The 23,577-nt window shown below is 37.7% G+C and overlaps 1 protein-coding gene across 13 annotated transcripts in view; it reads left to right on the forward strand.

The window, feature by feature from the left end:
• Window positions 1-11,456: 11,456 nt before the first annotated feature.
• pcloa (piccolo presynaptic cytomatrix protein a) overlaps window positions 11,457-23,577 on the forward strand; it is a 46,469-nt gene continuing 34,348 nt past the window's right edge. For 11 of the 13 annotated variants that reach the window (XM_039668011.2, XM_039668013.2, XM_039668015.2 and 8 more), the window contains exons 1-3: window positions 11,460-11,871; window positions 13,660-14,599; window positions 15,328-16,392. In XM_039668011.2, coding sequence (XP_039523945.2) covers window positions 11,690-11,871; window positions 13,660-14,599; window positions 15,328-16,392 — 2,187 coding nt within the window. In that variant the 5' untranslated portion in view covers window positions 11,460-11,689. Of the gene's footprint in view, window positions 11,872-13,659; window positions 14,600-15,327; window positions 16,393-23,577 lie in introns of all 13 variants that reach the window. The other 2 variants (XM_039668021.2, XM_089126614.1) reach the window with 1 other exon arrangement.

Genomic DNA, 23,577 nt, shown 5'->3' on the forward strand with positions numbered 1-23,577 from the left:
TAAATTTTAGCCGGTTTCTAACACAAAGCTATCATATGACTTTAGAAGAGCTTAATACAGCGGTTTTATGACACGTTTGTGGAGAATGACAGCCGCAGAAGAGCTTGGACGTGCGCTTTGGAGTGACATGAGCCGAGGGTAAGCAGGACCATAACAGAAATTTGACCTTACTCTAACTGTGTAGTTCCTAAATGTGCATTTTAATGTCTTATTTAGATGAGATGTTTAGCTTTTTTCCCACTGTGTATAATAAATTGTGACTGTTATGAAATAACAATAGGCTAATACAGCACATACATTACAAACATAGGAGTTTTGTTTTGTTAACTTATCATTTTGTTTTGTAAATATGCCTTGCAGAATACAGATAAGACAACCAGTTGAGAGACAAACATCTTGTTCATAAAGTCATAAGCTGACTATTTGTTATTATATTATTGTTGCATATATGATTCATTAAGTATTTTTACTTTAAGCCACAGCAAGAAAAGGGCATTTGAAAACATTTTTTTTTTGCATTCCTTATCTCCTTATGTCGCTAGTAAACACACTCAATGTATATTTTTTGCATCCCATAATTTTTTAATATCGGCCTCTACCAAATGGTTGATATGTCACTTAAAAAAAGTACCAGAATTCATAGACATATTATGGAAAATATGAACTATAATACTAATTTATTTAAAAACAAAATCAAAATAGAATGTTTTTGTAAATTGAATCTTTTTTTATTTGTTGAATTATGCCATAAAATATTTCAGGTTTTCATTTTAACAGGAAATCAATTTTTGAACTTCAAAATCAGAACTTCAAATTTGGAACACAACTTGGTTGGCTTTGATTTTATAGTAATTTTATAGTAAAAAAAAATATTTTGTAAAATATATATTTTACATAAAAGAAAAAATTTAGTACGGTATATTTGATTTACTGTAAATTTAAACTTCCATAACTGATTCATACTTTCATTTTTTGAAGTGCTTTAACTTCAGCAATAATCTGTTTTAAACAAGACAAAACTTAGGTCTATATAGCATTCTTGAATTACAACTATTTAAGTTTGAATAGTACCTTTATGTGCCAAATCAACCATTTGGTTGAGCATGTTTTTGAAAAACTATTAAAACACACACATTTTTTTTTCATGGCACCAAGTAACATAATTTTGTAAAGTTAGGGCTCCTAAAGTGCAATACGTCAAAAAAATATGCTTACCTTGCAAAATCTTAACAAAAACATTTCACATGGCAGGAGTGATTTGTTTGTTTCTGACATCCATGTTAAGAAGTGTTGTGACAAGTGTTGTTGATTGACAGTGTGACATCTAGTGGATTTTTTTAGGCATAACATACCTCAACTAGATTGTAGAGATGGTTCAATCAGTTTGAGTTAAGCTAGGTACTCCTCTCAATCAAATATAGTGACTCAAAATGTACTCAACCATTTGGTCAAATAGGCAGTTCAAGTTAAAGCTTCTTTGCCCTCCGCATAATGTAGTTATTAAGGTCACAGTTTGTACTTATTACCACTAGATGGCGTGCTATCTCTTTTTTTTCCAAAACTCAGCATTAAAAGATGGTCCTCACTGGAGAACATGAAATCCGGATCCAACTCCTCCCACCTTACTTTTATCTAAACCTACCCAGCTCCACCCCTCAGATCTGGATCCGACTCCGCTCCCTGGATCTTGTGTACTGCAATGAGGTGATTAATACTCAATGAATCAGGAATGGGTTTTATTCAAATGTGAACTGCAAGATATTCTAACATATTGCTCTATATCTTATCGCTCCTTTACTATATGTTCTTCAAGATCTCTATGATCAAGAGAGAAAGATTGCTTTAATAGCAAGCACTAAGCACTGTTCATTTATTCTGTGCCCAAGGTTTGACCTGAAATGCGTGTGCGCATGCAAGTGTTTGTGAGAACAGCAACAGAAATGAAGCTGCCCTCGACACATCCATCATCATCCACATCAAAAGTGTCCTCAGAAAGCAAGTGTGTCACTCTGTATCCTGGAGATTTGTGAGTTTGTGTGTCATAAGCACACATTATGAGCGCACAAGGCGTGTGCGCAAGTGTTTGCCTACTCATGAATCAGAGGTCTCTTCACATTGTCTGACTCACACACATACACCACAGCCCTGAGGATTGTGGGTAGAAAGGAGATTCAGGTCAGAGCCAAGGCGAAAAGTCTCTCTCTTGCTCTCTGTAAGTAAATGTAATTACTAGTGCACATTTCGTCATGGATTATGTTATTCTGAATCTTCACACACGTGCAAACATTTACGTCGAGTTGTCTGTATCAGCATTATTAAGATAAATTAAAACTGAAGCTATTCAAAATTGTTTTCAGTTACTGAAATAAAGCTGAGATAAAATATAAAGGCCATAAAGCTTAAACTAAAATTAGAAATGCTCTCTTGGAAACTAACTGCAGAAATACTTTTCATTTGAAATACAAAAGTAAAACTACAACTGAAATAAAAATAAATTAAGGGTCTGTTTACACGACACCATACACGGATTTGTGAAAAAACTACTAAAGCGTTGTATTATTCAGTATCAAAATATTATTGGTTTAACTTCAAAAATTAAATAACCTGGTTGCCTTAAAATTTTAAGTTCATTGAAATTAAAACATTGAGTTAATACAATGAAGGAGATCGATTTAAATTAATCATCAGAAACTCAAAATATTATGCTATCTGAACTATGTAAATTATTTAAGTTGATTTGACAAAAGAAAAAATGTTGTGATTACAAATCATGAAAATATTTTTTACAGTGTGTTAGCGATGTTATTTTGTAAAGAAACACTATACGCGTCTGTAGACTAAACACCATGCGCGTGATGTCACCGTTTTTGTAGATAACGCTGGGACATTTACATAGTATCGTTTTCAAAAATTTGCACTTTGAAACCTGTTTTCAAAAGTTTTTCACACTGTAAAAAATATTGTTGGTTTAACTTAAAAAAATAAGTAACCTGGTCGCCTTAAAATTTTAAGTTCATTGAAATGGAAAAATCGAGTTAATACAATAAAGGAGATTAATTTGATCACCAGAAACTCCAAATATGATGTTATCTGAACTACATAAATAAAAAATGTTGTGATTACAAATCATGAAAATATTTTTTTACAGTGCAGGCCCCCAAAATTCAATTGTCGTGTAAATAAACGGTCACCACGCATAAAAAGTATTTAGCTGAAAGCTGTGTCTAATGAAATCTAATAAAAACTAAAATTAATAAAAAAAACTATAATAGTAAACAAACAACTCCGGTCTGAAAGGTGTCTTAAACACCCCTTAATTACATTGCCCAGGTGGACAGGTATGCAAGGGAACTGAAAACGATATGCCCTGATGCCTGATAATCACAGTCAGATCAGACATAAAGTGTTTCTGACAAAAAGGTGCATCTTTATTATTACTACATAATAAAAAAAAGACTCCCTACTGCCTCGGTGCATTTATTTTTAGCATCACAGCAAGTGATGAAGTCAGCAGTCGGTCACCAGGCACAACCCCCCTCAGCCCCTAATCTCAAGCTCATTATGGAGTTAAAATGAGCTCTCTCTTGATGAGAATGGTACACTTCACCACACCTAATGAATTTCCCTCTCCTCCTCCCCCTCCTTCCTTCCTTTACCCGCTCTTTCCATCCCTTCCTTCCTCCTTACATCCTTTTCCATCGCTCTCGTTTACGGTTTGGAGGCATAACCCTTGCAGCATGAGAGACTCGATATCATCTCCAATTTGCATTCGTTAGAATATGATGCCTTTTTACTTTTCAACAGCCTGAATAATTTTCACTTAATATCATGGTTCCATTTGTTAGAAACCTTTGGTCACAGATTTCTTTTTTCTTTTTTCCATGGACTTTGTTAGAAATGTTTCTCATTTGTTAACTTGCATAGGGACTAGACAAATGATTTACTTATTCACAATTATTCACTTAACCCCTTTGCTGTCTGTCCCCCCGACCTTTGAGAATGGAGGTTAAAATACACTATTCAAACTTAAATGGTTGTAATTTAAGAATGCTTTGGAATATATACCCAAGTTTGGTCTTTTTTTAAAGAAAACACTCAGCAGAATATTGCTGAAGTGAAAACACTTCAAAAAATTATGAAAAAGTTATGGAAGTTTAAATTTACAGTAAATCAAATATACTGTACTATATATTTTTTATTTTATATAAAATATATATTTTACAAAATATTTTTTACTCTAAAATTTCTATAAAATCAAAGCCATAAATCTTATCAAGTTATGTTCCAAATTTGAAGTTGATATCACAAAAATGAGATTTTGTTTAGGCGTAGTACCAAAAATAGCCACCGGGTGTCATTGAATTCCATTGAATTTAGTTGTATACATTCTGCCTTAACAAATTAATACATTTCTGTCCAAATATCAATTCTGTCACAAAATGTGGAACCTTGAGACTCTGATCTTTCTGACAATATCAATTTTGTCAAGATTAGAAAAGGTTTTGATCATAAATTATGAAATATAATGACGCCCAAAAGGGGAGGAGCAACGCAACGTTCAATTATAAAACAGTTTCACACTATGAATTCTGAGTTTATAAGCTTTCAAATTATACCTAATTTATGATAACTACTAAAATATGTGATATAATAAAAAGGCGATAAAAAAACTAATATTATATTTTAGAGGATAATAAATATAAATATTATCATTTTTAGAGGATAATATTATACTATAATTTTTTATTTTTTATTGAAAAATACTAGATTATATGTTTTACTATGAACTTTTTGCATAAAAACAGAAGTTTCAATGATTAAAAGTGGGTGCATCGACTTTTTGTGACAAAGGTCAGACCTCCTGTTATGATGCAGATTTTTTTGAGGTGCACTCTTGTCATAAATTCGTCAATTACTCTTCCTACATAATTTTTAACACAAAACAGGGGTAGAATATCTATTTAGAAGTCTTAGACCTTTCCAACGATATATAATTTGTCATAATTAGATTAGGATTTAATAGAAATATAGTGAAGTAAAGTTAGGTGTCCCGGTACCGGGACGGTGACAATTAAGGGGTTAAAATCTCATTGGTGCATATGCATATTCAATAGTGCACATTGAATATGCATTCTTCAAAACATCTTTTGTGTTTCACAGAAAAAAGAAAAAAGTCATACAGGTTTGGAATGACATAAGGGTAAGCAGATAATTCTATTTTTTACATTTTGGTGAACTATTCCTTTATTTGACAATCTTAGGGACCCTTCTTTTAACCTGGTGGGAAGTTCTTAGGGAAATGAGCTGAAGAGCGCTGGCAGACATCTCAGAAACAACCTGAAGATCCCATTAAAAGAGAAACGTCAATATGTCCTTCACAAACAATAGTCTTTAACCTCAATCTGACCCTGGGCTGAAGAAAACACCCTCCCCACTCACACACAGGGAATAAGAGCTACTCTGAGCCTTATTATGTAATGATTTGGCGAAGCTGTGTTGTTAGACTTAACCTTAAGCCTAGAGAAGTTAAACTGGCATTGATCATGTCTTTTAACATGGTCAGTTTCTGCAACAATTTTAACGTTTTATGCCGACAAATGTGATAACATGACGCTATTGTTTTTTGCAGGAGTTCCTTGCCAGCTGTACGCCATCGCTTGACTTGTTTCAAGGTAAGACTTTTATGGCAATATTCCCTTCACAAAACAGTTCTTATTTGATATGTATACTGTAATGAGTATACAACAAATACTGACATTATATGTAATTAGATCATATTAAAATCATGTTTATTATTATTTGTTTGTATTGTAGTAAGGAGAATTGGGCAAAATGTTAATGAAAGTAATGGCACAATCTTAACGGTTTTACGATAATCAAAAATAAAAAAACAGAAATTATAATCTGCATTAAGAAAATTAATCATATCGGATATGCTTCATTTTCTTAATGCAAAATATGATTTCAATCTTTTCCCTTTTTGTTTTTGTGTGTGTTTGCCCGCAGCACGGTCCAAAAGTCTTTTTTCAGATATTTTAATACACACCTTTGCAATGTTATAAATGAAACAAAATACATTTTACGCAAAAATACAATTACAGTTTGTCTATTCAAAATGTGTTTCTTTGACATTTTAATTTCTAAATTTAAAGTTATATTATGATCATTCATCATAATTTCAGACCTATAAATATTGAAATCTTCAATTTGTCCTTATTCAATGTGTCTTCAGTCCATCTGTAAAGTATATTTAGGTTCACAGAGTATCAATATGGCTTTGACCCCAGTTTATACACGTGTGCTTGTTGTAAGTGCATGTTCCCGTGACTTATTCTGTGAGTGTGTCTTATCCCAGACCCTGTGATTGGCCGATGGCTCGTAAGAAAGCTGATTAGAGGTGTGTGTAAATTAAAGGGGGTGTGCTCACTGCCGAGGCAGATGCAAGGTGCAGCCAGAGAGGGGCAAGACACCGTCCCTTTAAGAGTGTATTTTTAGCCAGGCATTTATTAGTTCTCATTGGGAGGGAAAACGGGGTGTTAAGGGTGGAATTAGGGACATGCACTCTGTCTAAGAAGGATGTGGAGATCAGGAAGGCTAAAATACCACAAATGAAACGTCGTCCCCAAGGAAGAAGGACCTGTCCAACTCACGAGTGCTGCAGTCAACAACAGTCAGCTTGTAGTGCAGGTATGTGACACTTTGCTCTCTTCTGGATCCAATTTTTAAATCTTTGTCACTGTTTTCTCACTTCCTCTTGCAACTCATCTGCACTTATAAACTCTCGCCACCTGTCTAAGTTGTTTTTGTGTTTTTAAGTGAGTATATATATAAATATATATGCACCGTATATCGTCTAGACAGAAATAGTATTGAGTCCATAGGTAGAAATTATTGTTCATGTATGCATTTAAAACTACAATGTTTTGTAGATTAGTCATGGTTCACATGAAGCTCCTAACCTGTGTGTATATTTTATTGGCGATGTTTTATCGTATATTCATCAGAAGGGTCATGCCAGGCATATTTTCAGTAAGCCCATATTCAATTTTAATGAGCCACGCACTGTGTGTGATTAGGTTTCAGGCTTCAGTTACACTTTTCTGCTTCTCTGTGCGCTGTAAGTCACCCATACACACCGGCAAACATACAATGCATGTAGCACAGCAACACACACTTACACATTGTAAAACATAATCGATGCATTCGGTGTTTGTATATGAGTGTGTATGTGTGTTCATAAGAGAGACAGGGCTACAGGAAGTCAAAAACAGGTGGGTGAGGAGGAGCATACAGTATATGGCTAGAGAATATAGGATATGCATTCAGTTCAAACGTTTGAGTAAATGAATGCATTTATTCAACAGGGAAGCATTAAATTGATCAAAAGTAACAGTAAAGACATTTATAAAGTTACAAAGGATTTCTATTTCAAATGCATGCTCTTATTTTGAACTTTTCTATTCTATGAATACATATAACGGTTTCATTATTAAATGAGTAGTTCACTTTAAAAAAAAAAAAAAAAAAAAAAAAACTTTTGCTGATAATTTACTCACCCCCATGTCATCCAAGATGTCCATGTCTTTCTTTTCTTTAGTTGAAAAGAAATTAAGGTTTTTGATGAAAACATTCCAGGATTTTTCTCCATATAATGCACTTCAATGGGAACCAAACGGTTCAAGGTCCAAATGAGAGTTTTAGTGCAGCTTCAAAGGACTTTAAACAGCACCAGATGATGAATAAGGGTCTTATCTAGAGAAACGATCGCTCATTTTAAAAATAAATCAAAAAGTTTTAGTTTTATAGCACAAATGCTGTTCTGTAATGAGCGTTCGTGATTCTCCTGTTCAAACTCCTTCATCAAAAATAACCAAACTTTTTTTTAGTCATGACTCAAAGGGTCCTAGATAAGACCCTTATTCATCGTCTGGTGTCGTTTAAAGCCTTTTGAAGCTGCACTGAAACTCTCATTTGGACCTTGAACCGTTTGGTTCCCAATGAAGTCCATTATATGGAGAAAATCCTAGAAAGTTTTCATCAAAAACCTTAATTTCTTTTCGACTGAAGAAAGAAAGACGTGGACATCTTGGATGACATGGGGGTGAGTAAATTATCGGCAAAAGTTTTTTTACTAACTACTCTAATTTTGCTAATAATAAAAATATTTCCTGAGCACCAAATCAGCATATTGGAATGATTTTGAAGGATCATGTGGCACTGAAGACTGGAGTAATGATGCTGAAAATTCAGCTTTGCCATCACAGGAATAAATTACCTTTTAAAATCTATTAAAATTGAAAATGTTATTATTTTCATTAAATTACTGTTTTATTTTGTTTTTGATCAAATAAATGTAGCCTTGTTACATTTAAACATAACATAAAAACATAAAACCCCCTTTGAATAGCACTGTACTGTATATATTTATAGTTTGGCCAGGTTTCATAGCTATATTTACAGGACTGTGTGGTGTATGTGTGTGTACTTCCGCTTCAGAGCGTAGAGGTCATTAGAGTACGCTCCAGTGATCAGCCCTGTGTGGGAAAGGCTATCTGTTCTGGGCTGCCGTTCATCACTGTAGACAAGAGGAACAGAAATAAGGGCAGGACTACCCCATAACAACAATAATCAGAATCTGTCATTGTTGTTATCCTGATTGTGGTGCCAACAGCAGATAGTCGTGATAGAGAGCTTAACTTACCGCTAATTCTCTTTGATCTCATTAATTGATGTGTGGAGATCGTTAGAGCGTCTGTGGATCTTGATAAGAGTCCATCTCCTCCTCGATATGGCCCAGGGACAACAGCTGGTCGCACAGAGGACGAATTCCCCCCAGAGCTCTGGACTGGGCTGAATAAGCCCCCCTGTCACATCATGCAGTCTTCACTCTGATGTTAAACAGGGTGGAGAGGAAAACACATAAACGCTTATACGGAAGCATGAAGGTATCTGATGTCCTTATAGGACTGAGATGCACAGCATGACTGATTTTGTGTCTGAGAGTTGAATGATAATGGCAAATTTTGCAGGAGTGTGTGCTATTTTATTTTCATTATTGATGCATGCGGAAGTGGGGTGCCACTGTGTGTGTGTGTGTTTACAACAACTAATATAAAGTTAAACTTATAGGCCTGGTTTCACAGACAGGTCATAGAATAGGCCATTAGGTATTTAAGTAGCTTTTATGCATGTGCCTTAGAAAAAAAAAAAAAAACATTACTGTATGCATCTTGAGACAAAATATTATAAATATTTATAAGATATGTATTTTTAAAAGATAAATATTTTAAGATATGTAAGTGCAAGTTGCTTTCAGATAAAACAGCTCAAACATGCATCAGGACTAAGTTTAAGTCTTGTCTGTGAAACCTGGAGATTTAGTATTCATTTGTAGTTTTCATGCATTAGCAACATTAGGAATAAAAATAAGTTGAAATTGAAGTACTAAAATTACTAAGACTAAAATAAATATAAATTAAAGCTAAATAGGTATATTAAAAAATAGCAAAAGCACACAAATGACTAAATTAAAATGAAAAGTGAAAATATAAAAATAAGTATATACAATTATATTTTTGTAATAAATAAAATAACACTTTGGGGTACAGTCTGTGACTAAGCGTGTTGGTTAGTTGGTTGAACCCTGTTTATGAACAAATTATAGGTCTGAATTTTACAGGAAATGTTCATTTTCTTTACCTAATCAGTTTCAGCCATGGAGACGATGTATTGTTTAAACCATAGCTGAAGATAAATCGATGCTCCTGGAGATCTTCCTTCCTGCTGCGTTTAGTTCCAACCCTGCTGTTACACACCTGTCTATGATTTTCAAGAGATCCGGAAGACCTTAATTAGCTGGTACAGGGTTTTCCCTGTGGTCTTTTTGTCAAAGTACTATAAGCACTTAAAATGATTAGGAGAAGAGGGGGGCGACCTCTTCATCAGGAAATCACCATGGCCCAAAACGTCAGTTGCATGTCTGCTAACTGCTAGACCATGGTTCAGACAGTGTTTGAAACACATCTGGTTTAAATTTCAGCAGTGATTCTAGGGTTATCAAATCGCCATATCAGATTGAGCAAATGGATGCTTCCTGTAAAATATGATCTGTTTCTGGACTCTTCGCAAGTTCAGAATGACTCACTATGTGTTTCTACATTTAATTTGGCTGCTGCTGCTTCGAGCTTAATTGCAGTATTTGATAGGAACAGTTTAAGAACTGTAACTTTAGGAAATGCATGTAAAACGTTTTATCTTGCTCAGGATTGGTTTAGTGCTGTGTTGATCTGGTTACACTGGTGAGAGTGATCCTGCAGTCAGCTTCATCTCTGCACGCAAGTGGGAATCAATAAAGGTTGCTAATGGAGACAGGATTTTCTTCCGTCCCTCCTCAAGGCTGCTCAGACTTATACTAATATTAAGTTGCACGTCTGGGGCTTTCTGGGTTTCAATTCATACAACATGCAGTGCAAAATGAAAATCTTAGATCTGTCGTTTGATTTTGAGAACAAATGGCACTGACACGACGTACAGCCCCCTATAAAGTGTGCAGTGTGTTCCTGTAGATTCCCCCTCTGACACTGCAAAGTCACTGCTGACAAGCTCCTTCAGTATCTCCTTCTGTTTTCAGGCCCTTGGCTAAACTATGAGCCAAAGACATATTGATGACTTATGGACATATTGATGCTGTGACTCATGATCCCTATTCAGCAGGAGATCTGTGAGCAGGATGAATGTGAATGGATGTGTTTGTGAGTGTGCGATCTATGCGGTGGTTGAAAGTAAAGTAATTTACTCTTGCACATTATTAATGGTAAAGCACTGTTTCAACTTTATTTTAAAATTGTAAAGTGTACTAGACCCAAAGGGACACTTAAAATAATGCTACAATACAGTGCTGATAATTAGAAAGTGACAGTAGCCAAAGTAATGACTAATTTTAGGCCATAACATGTTAGTCATCTGTATTCGGATCTGCTATTTTTTTTTTTTCCTTTTTTTAAAACAATCTTGGCTTTTCAGAAAAAAAAATCAACAGTAAGACAACAATGAAACAAAAAAATCCATGAAACTGCTTTATAGAAAATTTGGTGTTAATTTGACTTTAAGAATCTTAAAGGTTAATGAGGTCCTGCCTTTGTGACAATTAGCCCCAGTTTTCCTTTTAAATAGACCAAAAATAAATAAATAATATTAATTAAAGAAAAAGTGTATGGATATGTAATCTGTCAACCACTCAATTAGAATTATTTAGAAAGAACAGCAATTAATAACAAGTGTTACCAACCGTTTAGTTACTGTTGCTCTCCACCAAATCAGTTAATTAGGCTCGACTTGAGAGCAAAATAAACAGGATAATTATGAGAAGATTTGTTCATTCTAAGGCGCTTTGTCCCTTTAATTCCGTTTTTTTCATACGGCGACGTCTTATGATCACCTGTGAGGGGCGGGACATGCGCGATGGATGGATGGAGGAGGGAGGCACACAACCTACACCCGCACGGAGAGTCTCTGCTCTCGGGATGTGCGTTAACGCTACAGAGACCCTCGAATAAAATGGAGACATAAAACGCCATGCATCCAAAACAACCGCGGATACCGACGCTGTCGCCTTATTCAGTGCATTAAGACCCGTATCGCCGCGTAATTAGCTGGAGGGAGGGGGGTTAAAAGGAAAAGGGGGTCGATCATGGGGAACGAAGCGAGCCTGGAAGGCGGTGAAGGGGCGCTCACTGGATTACCAGCGGGACTCGCACCTGACGGAAAGGGTGGCTTCATCCAGATGCCCGCAGGGGTGGAGGCAGACCTCAGCAATCTTTCTGAGGATGAAAGAAAGAAGCTTGTGGCCGCTATGGCCAAAGCGCAGTCCAGGCAAGTTGAAGTGTCTATAAATGAATGCCCGTACTGATGATGATCTCCATCCCTCCAGTGACCGAGCGCTTGTGTTGTTGATGGGTATGATGGGCTTGTGTTTTGATCAGGGCACTGCAGGTTGGCACATCACGACAGCATCACCGATGCAAAATATGATCACACCCATTCACGCTCTTGCTTCATGTTTACGCTCGTTTTATAGCGAGATATGTATCCCTGCCCAATTTTCAGACATGCATATGATTGCAATTCAACACCTACTTGGTGAACTTCTGTTTTACAGCTATACGTATATAGAGAAAATAACAGCCGCTTGTCACAAAACGTTTTTTTCTTTCATAATTGGTATCATCATCGTTAATATGGTGGGTCACTATGTGTGTATGTGTGCACAGTTGATGTGCATAGGGTTTTAATGATCGTTTTCATTAAACCGTTTTATTCAATCCATGAGAGACACCAGGGTTATAGACTTTTTTTAAAAATAAAAAAATTCTTGAAAAATATGAATGATCCTCTCATAAATATCCGTCCTCCGTGTATCCACATCGACGTTCTCCGTGCTCCATCTTCCTCCTATGGGCTGTGTAGGTGATGTCATGAGCTGGTTTGGAAAACACAGCCTGAGAATAACACAAGTCTGTGAAAATTCGATCATTTGAAAGCACGCGATCGACATCCTCTTTGACGTGATCTCAGTCGTAAACTAATTGAACTGTTTCTTTAAAGTTCCTTTGGCATAAATGTGTTATTTTTACCGAAGCGCAAATGGGGGGAGGGGGCATAAATATGAATCTGACTAAATATAGCACCGCAAACATTAATGCTATCATGCTCATTGATTGCTTTGCTTATTTTGGGGAGTGTGCGGGTAGTAGGTATTACACATAAGAACAAGCAGGGCCGAGTTTCAGTTTAAGCGATTATTATATTGGACCGCTGTCCATGGTGCTGAAACGCGCACAGCAAAGAGCGCCACTCGATCAGAATCAAAACGCATCTTGGACGTAGCGTGATGATTTTGTTTGGGTGACTGAATGACAGAGCACCTAAATATATGTAAAATAACGCCCACGAAAACAACCAGCAGTTCAGGCTGCTGTGCTGAACAGCCATTGGGTTAATATAGGCCTAGTAGTAGTGATGCACTGAATGAAATTAAATAATTGTGACAATGGGCCAAAAACGAAAAACATTATATTTAATTTGATATTATCATATTTTTCTAAAATGATTACACTTAGCATTTAGGCTAGAGAAACATTTTATTGTATAATATATATAATTTTGAAAGGAAAAATAGTGGGAAAATTCTAATTATTAATGCACTGAAAAACTTTGGGAATATGTTGATCACAATATAATTTTTAATCACTATATATTATAATTTGACCACAATATAGGTTTTTGGCTTCTTTTTATTATTATTCTTCTTTTTGGTGGCCTGAAAGTTAGTCAGTTAAATTATTTTCTTTCACATAAAAAAAATTGTAGAGAAACAATTACTTTTTTTCACTAGTTTTGTGTATTTTGTTGCTGTAGTTTTCAGGTTAGAAGGAATAATTTTAAATATTTACCTTTTTTCTGCTTTATAAATTCTTATTTAGGTTTTATTGATTGATTGTCTGAATAATTCGCAATGCCCCTTTTAATGTAGTTCTGAAATTGACCCAGAATAGCTATTAAGTATATAAGGCACCTATCTGTTAATCTCAGATTTTGAAAAATCTATATTTACTTAGACTACGGAATGAGAAGTTGACATTATGTCTGTTCACTCCACAGGCCACCAGAGACTCAAGCTGGTGGCACCCGAGTTCCAGCTGGTCTCAGTAAGAGTAGGACTGTAGATGCATTTGGAGAGGGGCCACCTCCCAAGCCAAAGCCTGGACGGAGCCCCTCATCCCTCAGCCTCCTTGAGTCACGTTTCCGGCAGGAGCCAAAAGACCCAGAACAACCACGAACTGGCATGTTCTCGTCTGGCTTCCTGAGTGGGGCCAACCCCCTGAGTGCAGTCTCTTCTGCCGTCTCCTCTGCCAGCATCCCAAAGTTTAGTTTGTTTGGTGATGATGAGGAGGAGCAGTCTGCAAAGCAAGAAGGAAAGCCTCTGGGACCACAGAGTGGAGCGGGGAAGGGTCCTCCGCAGCAAGGGGTTAAGCCATCTCAGCAAGGTCCCCCTAAAGGACAGGGACCTTCTCAGCAACAGCAAGGGCCTAAACCTGGAGGACCAGGCCCCCAGCAGCAAGGGCCTAAACCTGGAGGACCGGGACCTCAACAGCAAGGACCCAAACCTGGAGGACCAGGACCTCAACAGCAAGGACCCAAACCTGGAGGACCAGGCCCCCAGCAGCAAGGGCCTAAACCTGGAGGACCGGGACCTCAACAGCAAGGACCCAAACCTGGAGGACCAGGCCCCCAGCAGCAAGGGCCTAAACCTGGAGGACCAGGACCTCAACAGCAAGGACCCAAACCTGGAGGACCAGGCCCGCAGCCAGGAGTTGCAGGAAAACCCAGTGGACCTCAACAGCAGGGCAAACCTGGGCTGGGGGCTCAATCAGAAGGGCCTGGTAAAACTGGGCCTGCTCAGGGGAAAGCAATGTGTCCTCTTTGTAAGTCTACAGAGCTGAATGTTAAAGTCAAAGACCAGCCACCCAACTACAACACCTGCACTCAGTGTAAACAGCAGGTGTGCAGCCTGTGCGGCTTCAGTCCACCAGATTCAGCGGTAAGAGACAAATATGCTCCCCTCAGTACATCAGTGACATACATTTTACACTGGTCTAAATTATTGTCCAGATATAGATAAGGGGAATGCCATTTTTCATACAAAAGATACAAGTTTTTTTCAATTTTTCACTGAAGACGTAATTCAGTTCATACGTGGTATTTAATGCTGTGCAGGGTTTGTTTTAATAACTCCTTTAGGGTCACCCTGCTCTAATTCATTTCATCCTGAGTTTGGGAAAAAAAAATATTTGCACAGTAGGTGGAAGATTATCAAGGTTACTTACGTCGCCCAGACAGGAAGTGGGGGAAGTCGTTTTTCACTGTATTTAGGAACTACATTCATGAGTTATAAAGGCAGTGATGATACATACATTTGGCATTATTCCTGGTCTATGTAAGAGGGAATAACACTATTAGTCACGCAATGTTGAGTGTACAGTGTTTTTATGAAGGTTAAATCATAGTTTAATTAAATCATAAAGTCGTGGCTTTCAGGACTTACTAATAAATCCAATAAGTATGAACAGGTTTTAATAACAGCAAGTTAGCTGCAAATGAAAATGTTTTATACTAGGTGTTTCTGCTCAGTGGCTGGCTATATAGACAAATATATTTTGAGGTATTTTTATATACAATGAGCTTCAGGGAATCACAATTGCAAATCAATACTCTTACAGAGATAAGATTGTGCTCATGTGCCTTGACCTTCTCTGCTTGTTTCCACAGGGTAAGGAATGGTTGTGTCTGAACTGTCAGATGCAGCGGGCGGTGGGGGGAATGGAGCCTCCTGGACCTCCAATGATGAAACAGCCGCCTAAGCAGGGCTCGGCACCTCCTTCCCCACAAAGGACAGAGCCCCCTTCTGGGTCTCCCTTAAAGGTTGAGCCAGGGAAGAAGCCCCCAATGCTAACTAAACAAAAGAGTATTGCTGATACAGGGAAAGGAAGTACACCTCCAGCAACACCAAAACCAGGACCACATCAGGCACCTCACCCTGATCAACTAGGGGCCAAACGTGTGCAGCCTCCTCCTCTTCAAAAACCTTCACAGAGCCCAAAAGGTAGTCCCCAGCCTTCTCCAGCAAAAACTACCCCAAAACAGGATGGGGGGGGCTTCTTTGGGGGATTTGGTCTCGGAGGTTTGACAGAGGTGACAAAGCCTTCTGCGGGTGCAGAGTCAGTCACAGGGAAACTCTTTAGTGGTTTTGGTGGGTCGTCCAAACCTCAGGCTGGCTCTGCAGCACAGGCTAGCGAGTCGGTCACCGGCAAACTTTTTAGCGGGTTCAGTGGGCTCACTGACTCATCAAAGCCTCCGGCAGCAAGTTCTCAGGCTGCCGAGGGTGTTTCTGGAAAGATGTTTGGTTTTGGCTCATCCATCCTGAGCTCTGCCACTAATCTCATCTCTGGGGAGGAATCAAAGTCTCCCCCCGATTCTCCTTTGGGATCGCCCCCTGATTCCCCCATTGTGTCCGATGCAGACTCCCCTCCTGGATCCCTCCCTGACTCAGGCTCAGATTCACCTCCTGACACGCCACCTGCTTATTCCAAAGAACCAGTATCTCCAAAACCAACTGCTGAAGGAAAAGCATCAGCGGACACATCCCCTCCAAAATCTAAAGTAGAGGAGCCTCCAATTCAAGATTCAGGCTCTGACACCCAGTCCTGCTGTCCACTCTGTAAAGTGAAGCTGAATGTAGGATCAGGAGAATCGCCCAACTACAGCATGTGCACAGAGTGCCAGAAGACTGTGTGCAACCTGTGTGGATTTAACCCTACTCCACATCTCTCAGAGGTAAGAGTTCAGCTGCAACTCCTTGTTAAAGTCTTTGAGTTGATTGTATTTGCTATTGAAATGGGAAGTTGGGGTGGAACACCTCAAAGATATTGTTCTGTTTTTAGCTGGCAGGAGCTTTTAGTTTTTTGTCACTGCCGTGCCTGGGATGCTAAAAGTCTACTTTTTGCTAAGGTGATATTTATAATTTAGGAGGACTGGACATTCTGATTCTAGAGGGCGTTTTATTGTACAAGAATATGCTGTATGTGCCTCTGAACAAGATGAGATCAGTTTGTTTGGTATTTTTCAAGGAAGAGAATGTCTGAGAGAAAGTGTGTATATGTACTAAAGTAGGATTTTTGTCAACTACTTGAAGTAAATTGGCACATAGACAGCATCAAAGCTAACAGCTAACTCATTTTAGATCCCCTCTGGTGTGCTTTAAAATGAATTTGGGTGAGCTACAGTTCATGTATTTCTCTGGAGAATGGCCTCTTGCTCTTTGATCATTGATTGTTCTGTTGCATTATACACAAGTCTCATCATTCTTCTCATAGTTTTCTTGACTGTGTAATCAAATGCACTCTGAGCCTCTTTGAGTGAATTTGTTTAGGAATGTGTGTGCACTAAGGAGGACAGGGAGAGTCATAGTCTGATCCCATCTCAGGTGACTCATAAACTCACTTCCTGTTTGGAAATTAGCCTTTGCTTTATAGTGAACATAGTTGGGGGGTAAAAAAAATGCTGCTTATTTGTGAATAACTTTCTGTATTTTTACAGAAAACAAAATTTAATTGATGTATTTAAAGGGATAGTTCGCCACTTTATGTTCCATCATGTTAACATCAGTTGCCTAGATGAAGGATCTAGACCTCTGGGACTTTTGTTGATTAATGATTTCTATATTTAGCTACTATATATATTCTAAAATTAACTTCTGAATTATATTATACTATAGCTAATTACAGGATCCCCGCATTCATTGAATGCCTGGAAATATATGAGAATTTTGAAAATAAATAAAAAATCCCAGACCTGGTAAAGTAAAAAAAAAAATGCTTAGTCTCTTTGTGATTTGATTGTGAGTAATAAGTGTGTCAACATCAGTCTGTTCGGTGAGGGTAACTGCTTATGTGACTAATTGTCTCCTAAGGGACACAAATTTGTCTTCCTCGAGCTGCATGTATCAAATCTCACAATGCTTCTTTTTTTCTTATTTGAGGCATTTCTACACTTAAATTATTTCTTTAAATGAATACAAACTTGCATACCAACATATTTGACATACCAACTTTTCCAGATGGAAAAAGGCCACTAAATTCAATTGATCTGGTAACCAAATAATAAGGCTAATCAGGTATATTCTGTTACATTTTGTTCTAATTTGTTCAATTCTATTCATTATTTATTTCATTATTCTCCATGCATGGTTTCTTTTGTGTGAAATACAAATTTCTCCATACCGTGGTAAATAATTACTAAATTTTAATAAAATAAAACTATTATAATTGGTATTCCAAGTGAGAGAGCATATTTAAACAAATCATGACATTCCTCCAAGGAAATTCACGTGTTCCTCTGTCCATATGAACAGGTAATGCTAAACTGACACGCTCTGACCTGCGCACCACGGCATTTGATGGCTCTCACGTGTAAACCTCCCTGTGTGTTTGATCGTGCGTCGTGGATCTGCACACCAGGTTGCTCAAGCTCTCAGTAATCCCGTGAGACTATTTCAGGTTTTCCATACAGATTAGCCAGAGCATGTGCGTCCGGTTCCACCTCACATGGTACAGCTAATGACTTCACTCATTATTCCATCAAGAGTACCCTACCAAGATGGCTGACAACACTGATCCCAGTTTAGATGAGACTGAAAGCAAAGACATTTTATTTGTATCTGTAGACTGGCCTTATTAATGTAGACATTAATGCGTGTGACTACATGCCTTTGCTGTGTGTTGTTTATTCGCCAGATTGTCCTAATCAAAACGGCGCAAGGCTGTAGAAAATTGCTTTATCAGGATCAGTGCTGAAGTGCTTCCATTTGACTAACATCCTCACTTGAGATTAGATTTAGTCTCTCTCTCTTCCTGCGAGGTTTCTTTCAACACTTCTTTTGCTACTGTGACAACGTTGGGTGTGTGTGCATAGGAGTGTTTTTGTGCAAGTGTGTGTAGTAATCTCTTTTTGCTAACAGGATTTAAAGGGCAACAGTTGAGTTTTTTTCTGTAGGCCACTTAAGGGCCATATTTTAAAATCTCTCAGACTTTGGCCTTCAAAGATTTTCTCTGTTTTTGTTCATTATTTGTCTTTCCTCTGTCTCTCCAATGGAAACACACCTTCTCCATCATTGGGCTTTTCACTTATTCATGCGACTGGAATTCCTTGTGGCGCTGCTTCTCTGCCTCATTCCACCCTCCTCTATAGATTTATATGACTTGCATTAGAATCTCCCATTACTAACATTTCATCTCTCTTCTTTCTTCTTTCTTGCTGGTTGTTTTGAAGAAGGTTGGAAATGTTCCCTATGCACCACAATCTATGTATTATAAAAAGCACAATTTTTTATTTAATTAAACTAACATTTTGCTCTTATCTTGCAGTAATATTACAGGTCCAATGCTAGTTGAAATTCACCGATAACACTTGTGGCTTAATGTTGAGTACTGAAGTCATTTTTGATTTGTCTGTCATTTTCTTCAAAAAAGCGAATAACTGAGGCACAGTGGAAGTAAATGTGGTCAATCCATTAACATTAAAATACTGATTGCAATACCATAACCAATGTAAACAAAATGCATCTTAACATAATTTTGTGAAAAAAAAAGCTTTTCTGTGTCCAGTTTTACAACTTTAAACACCTTAAACTCTAAAATAGAGATAATTGTAGCTGAAATAAAACAGAAGAATTAATGTAAGTGCTTTTAAAAAAATAGTTTTTTTTAAAACTAAATTTTATTTTATTTTTGGGATTTTAAATCCTCAAAAAAACTTTTTTTATCCTTTTTTTTTTTGTTAAAGAACATGAGGGACATCTCAATTCATATTTGTGGAAACCAACATTATACTTATGCTTATATGCTTTCAATTTAGCTTAACTTGTTTTGAATCTGAAATACTCTTTTAACTTGACAGTATTTAACCCAGTGTTTAGTCGCCCAGATCTGTGCATGTCCTGATAGCGAACGAGCTCTATAAAATTGTCCTTTTATGGCTAATGACGTAGGTATATCATCACCTGTGATGCTTTTTCCATGTGGCACAGTGTTGACCATTTCACAACGGTCTAACAGAAAACTGGACCAGGGATTAGATTTCACACTCTTTTTTTTTTTTTTTGGTTGGCCATCTGCCTTAGGCTTTGAGTCAGTTGCCAGCCACCTGATGTATCGTCCCTTCTCACTGTGCACCCCCACCTCAAAGATAACCCATTCATTCCATGCATACAGTCACACACAGCCTTGTGTAACATAAAAATCAAGTGCATGTTGTTTGTCTGAGATTGTGTAAGATCGTGTCTCTGGTTTTGCCATGCCTCTATCCTCCAAGGCTCCCACGCGCTCACTCTTACTGTGACCCATCCACCTCCTTCTCCACCAGCCTAAAAGATTTAGCTGACTCCCCTTCCTCAGTATTTCCACCCTGAGGTCAGGTACAACACTGTGTGGCCTACCTCAGAGCAGAACTCCATTTTTACATAATCCACCACATCCCTGAATGTGAGCATCCAACAGCAGAACTGCTTTAAGCTATTGTGCTGTCTCTCTGTAGCTGTTAGAGCAGGCGTGATTGCATTCTCCATTTGAATCAGGCTTCATAAAAATGATGCATTTAAGTTTCACTAGAGAATAATATTGCCACTACACATCTTAAAATATGCATTTTTTAGTTCACATTTGACCAGATTGCTTTTGCAGTGTAAACGCTCACCTACTCTCCGCCTGCTGAACTATGCATTATGAAGCTAGCTAGCCAGAAGGAATTTTAACTTTGTTGGCTGAAGTAGCTTATTTGGTTTGAAGATGAAAAACATACCAAGCACAGTAGTCTTTCACCATACCTGATTTCTAAAACGCACAGAGCAGAAGCAAAAGCTGATGTTCTCTGTGTGTTTTTCTGTTGTCTCTGGGCGCCTTCGTATGTAAATTGCACAAGCTTATTTTGTCCATTAGATCAAAAGATCTAAAAATAAAACATACATTTACCCGCCCATAGACCCTCCCCTTGAAGAAATCAGGACCGAAGTGGTTGAAAGTGGACAAAATAGATGGATTAAAACACCAGGTATGTGTTTGTCTCGTCTACTTGTGATCCGATCGACCAAAATGCATCTTAATACCAGGAGTAAAAGGGGCCATTGAGAGGATCAGATGGATGAACAAGCTCTTCCCAAACTTTCATTTAGAATGCCGTCTTGTTTACATAATGTTGACATTATATTTTTGTCTAGAAATGAGAAGTTAAACATATTGCCTTGCAAGACTTCATATCCAGCCTTCCTCTATCTGCTTGTTCTGTTCCCATAGCTACAGAGCCTTCTCCCTATCTGTCTATTTGATCACTTTATATAATGTGTACAGACGTGTGTGTCTGTGTGCCTTCCATCACCATGGAGATCTGTCCGCTTGTCTGTTTGATTATGATGTTTGCTTTGTTTGTCTTTAGCTATCTTCTGATTTCTAGCAGAAATTCTACACATGAATGTCAGAGCAATGGCCTGTCACTGAGGGACCAAATCATTTTCATCTGGAGTTACAGATATGAATTATTTATTCTTGGTTTAATCATACTGTGCGACTTAAATTGCATGTTTTCTCAGTCCTATCTATAAGTCCGTAATTCCACTTGTCTGTTTGTCTCGCAGACAAAGCTGTGCCTCTCAATACAGTAAGGCAAAAATAGCCAGAGTGGTAGAGGCAGAACCAAGAATGACTGCAGAGCATTATGGGAGATGGTCGTCTTTGTGGCAGCGAGTTTTTATTGCCGTGTGTGTTTTCCTTTGAGCTTGAAAGGCTCGTTTTAGGCCAGATGCATTCCTGCAGAGTCCACCACGTGCCATCCTCTCCCTGATGATTTGAAAGCAGTCGTATTTTTAGATGTGAAGGTGTTTTGTGTTCTTGCATGGCGGAGAGACAGCCACTAGGCACTCTGTCCATTAAACCAAGCTCTTGCTGTACAAAGACAGCAATGTCACCATTGAGAAATAGATTTATGTTTCATCTGTCATGCTTACCCTTTAAAACAGGTGTGTGCAGTGACTGTCTGCATTTTATTTTATCCAGAAAGAGAGGCACAAATTTGAATGTGTGTATCTCCTTAAACTTAATGTTATTTATTTATTTATTTTACTAGCATTAAATTGACTTCCAAACTAATAGATATAAAACTTTATATCGCACACTTTTAGTCCACAGATACACTGAGTTATCTATTTAGAGTCTAGTCTCAGCCTCAGACGTCACGCCCACAGACTGTTGGCTGAACATCTGATGCATAAGTCACTCAAAATTGGAAGCACTTCAGGAGTTTCGAAGTCATCGTCTGATTTGTTTAATTTTATCGAATTTCGGGGAGATGCGTGTCACGTTCTATAACGATCTGCCTGGAAACAAAGCCGTTGTGATGCCAAACCCCCTCATGGAGGAAGAAAGCTGTCATGTTTACAACTGTGACAATGAGCTCTAATCAGGATCAACTAAATTATGGATTTTTAAAAGTATGTGCAGTATAGACTTTTTTTTAAATATGTCCAAGAGTTTTACCAAAGTCCCTTTCAAAAAAAGTCTCTAAAAAAAGCCTCTAGGCAGCATTTTCGGAAATCCATGACCAAGTCCTGCTATCTATTTTAATGGGAGAATCCTAAAATCTCAAAAACTGCTTGCCAAACTCGCAATTAAATAACATTTCAAATTAGTAACAAAACTGAACAAAACCTAAAAAACGTGTGACATCGCTTAGAGAACCTTTAAGTATACAGGGATAGGCGACCGGCGTTGTGTTCCTATTGGTAGACGTGGATCAGCTGAGAGTCAGCTTGACTAACGTGATCTGCCAGAACTGACCCTATGCTTGAAAACTGGCACATTTTACCCATGCAGACAGCACCAAGAAATCGGTATGATGCCAACACAGAGTCTAACAGGATGTATGAACCTCACACACAGAGCTACTGTTGCTAATAAGGAGAGGAAGAGGGGTAGCGGATGTGAGAGGAGGAGAGAAAGAAAAAGAGTTGAGAGTGAGAGAGGAGGCGGCGAATGATATTAGACTTTGGAGGAGGAAGTGTGTGGAAAGGTTATTGAGAAAATGTGACTTCATATCTGTTTGCTTTTTCTGTGTGTACAACAGAAGTACTAACAAACTGGCTTGAATACTTAATTTGGTCACATTCAAAAATATATAAATTAAGAAAGAGTAATTCTGTTTATCTAAGTCTAGATATGCTTACAGTACAACTGGAGTATCTATGTTTTGTGTTTACTGTGTACTGATAACTGCTCATTTTGATAATTCTACATGGTAACCACCGATCCCACCAAAACGCTGTTATTGTCACGGCAGTAAAACTGTGGTGAATTTGTATTAGGGCCACTGGCATCAAAAATCATTTAAATTGACAAAGATTTGGTAAGCATTTTATACTGAGGGTATTACTTTAATATTCTTTTAAAAAATAATTGTAACAGACACTATAATTGACATGCTACATTTTGTAAGGGAGTGTATTACATTAGGAAAATAAGCCTGACGTACTCTAAATTTAGCTCTGTTCCACACCTTTATCGACTGATTTCACACATACACAAATTCTGGCTTTGAGAGTGAGCACACCCACCTCTCGTGTGCTCATTGAATAAGGATTTTCAAGCACAGTTTTCTTGAATTAGTCAGGTTTCTTGTGCCATAGAAGGAATAGCCCACTTTTATGTGGGAAAACCTTTTTTGCAGCTTTTGTAATTAAGCGGTTAAATCCTCGTTGAAGTGGCATCACGTTACAAAATATAGATGATTTCTTCGAAAGGATAGGATGGGGTTTTATTTTTTTCTTACTTTTTATTTATTTATTTTGTATTTTTATGCATACGGCTCTGTTGTAGTAGTTATTTTATCAAATTGGTCTGTGCTGTGATTGCATTTTTTTATTCAAACTTCATGGGGTATAATTACACTTTTTTAAAAATGATAAAATTATGATGTGCC

Source organism: Pimephales promelas, chromosome 24, assembly GCF_988280905.1.
Source record: "Pimephales promelas chromosome 24, fPimPro1.hap1.1, whole genome shotgun sequence".
NCBI lineage: Eukaryota > Metazoa > Chordata > Actinopteri > Cypriniformes > Leuciscidae > Pimephales > Pimephales promelas.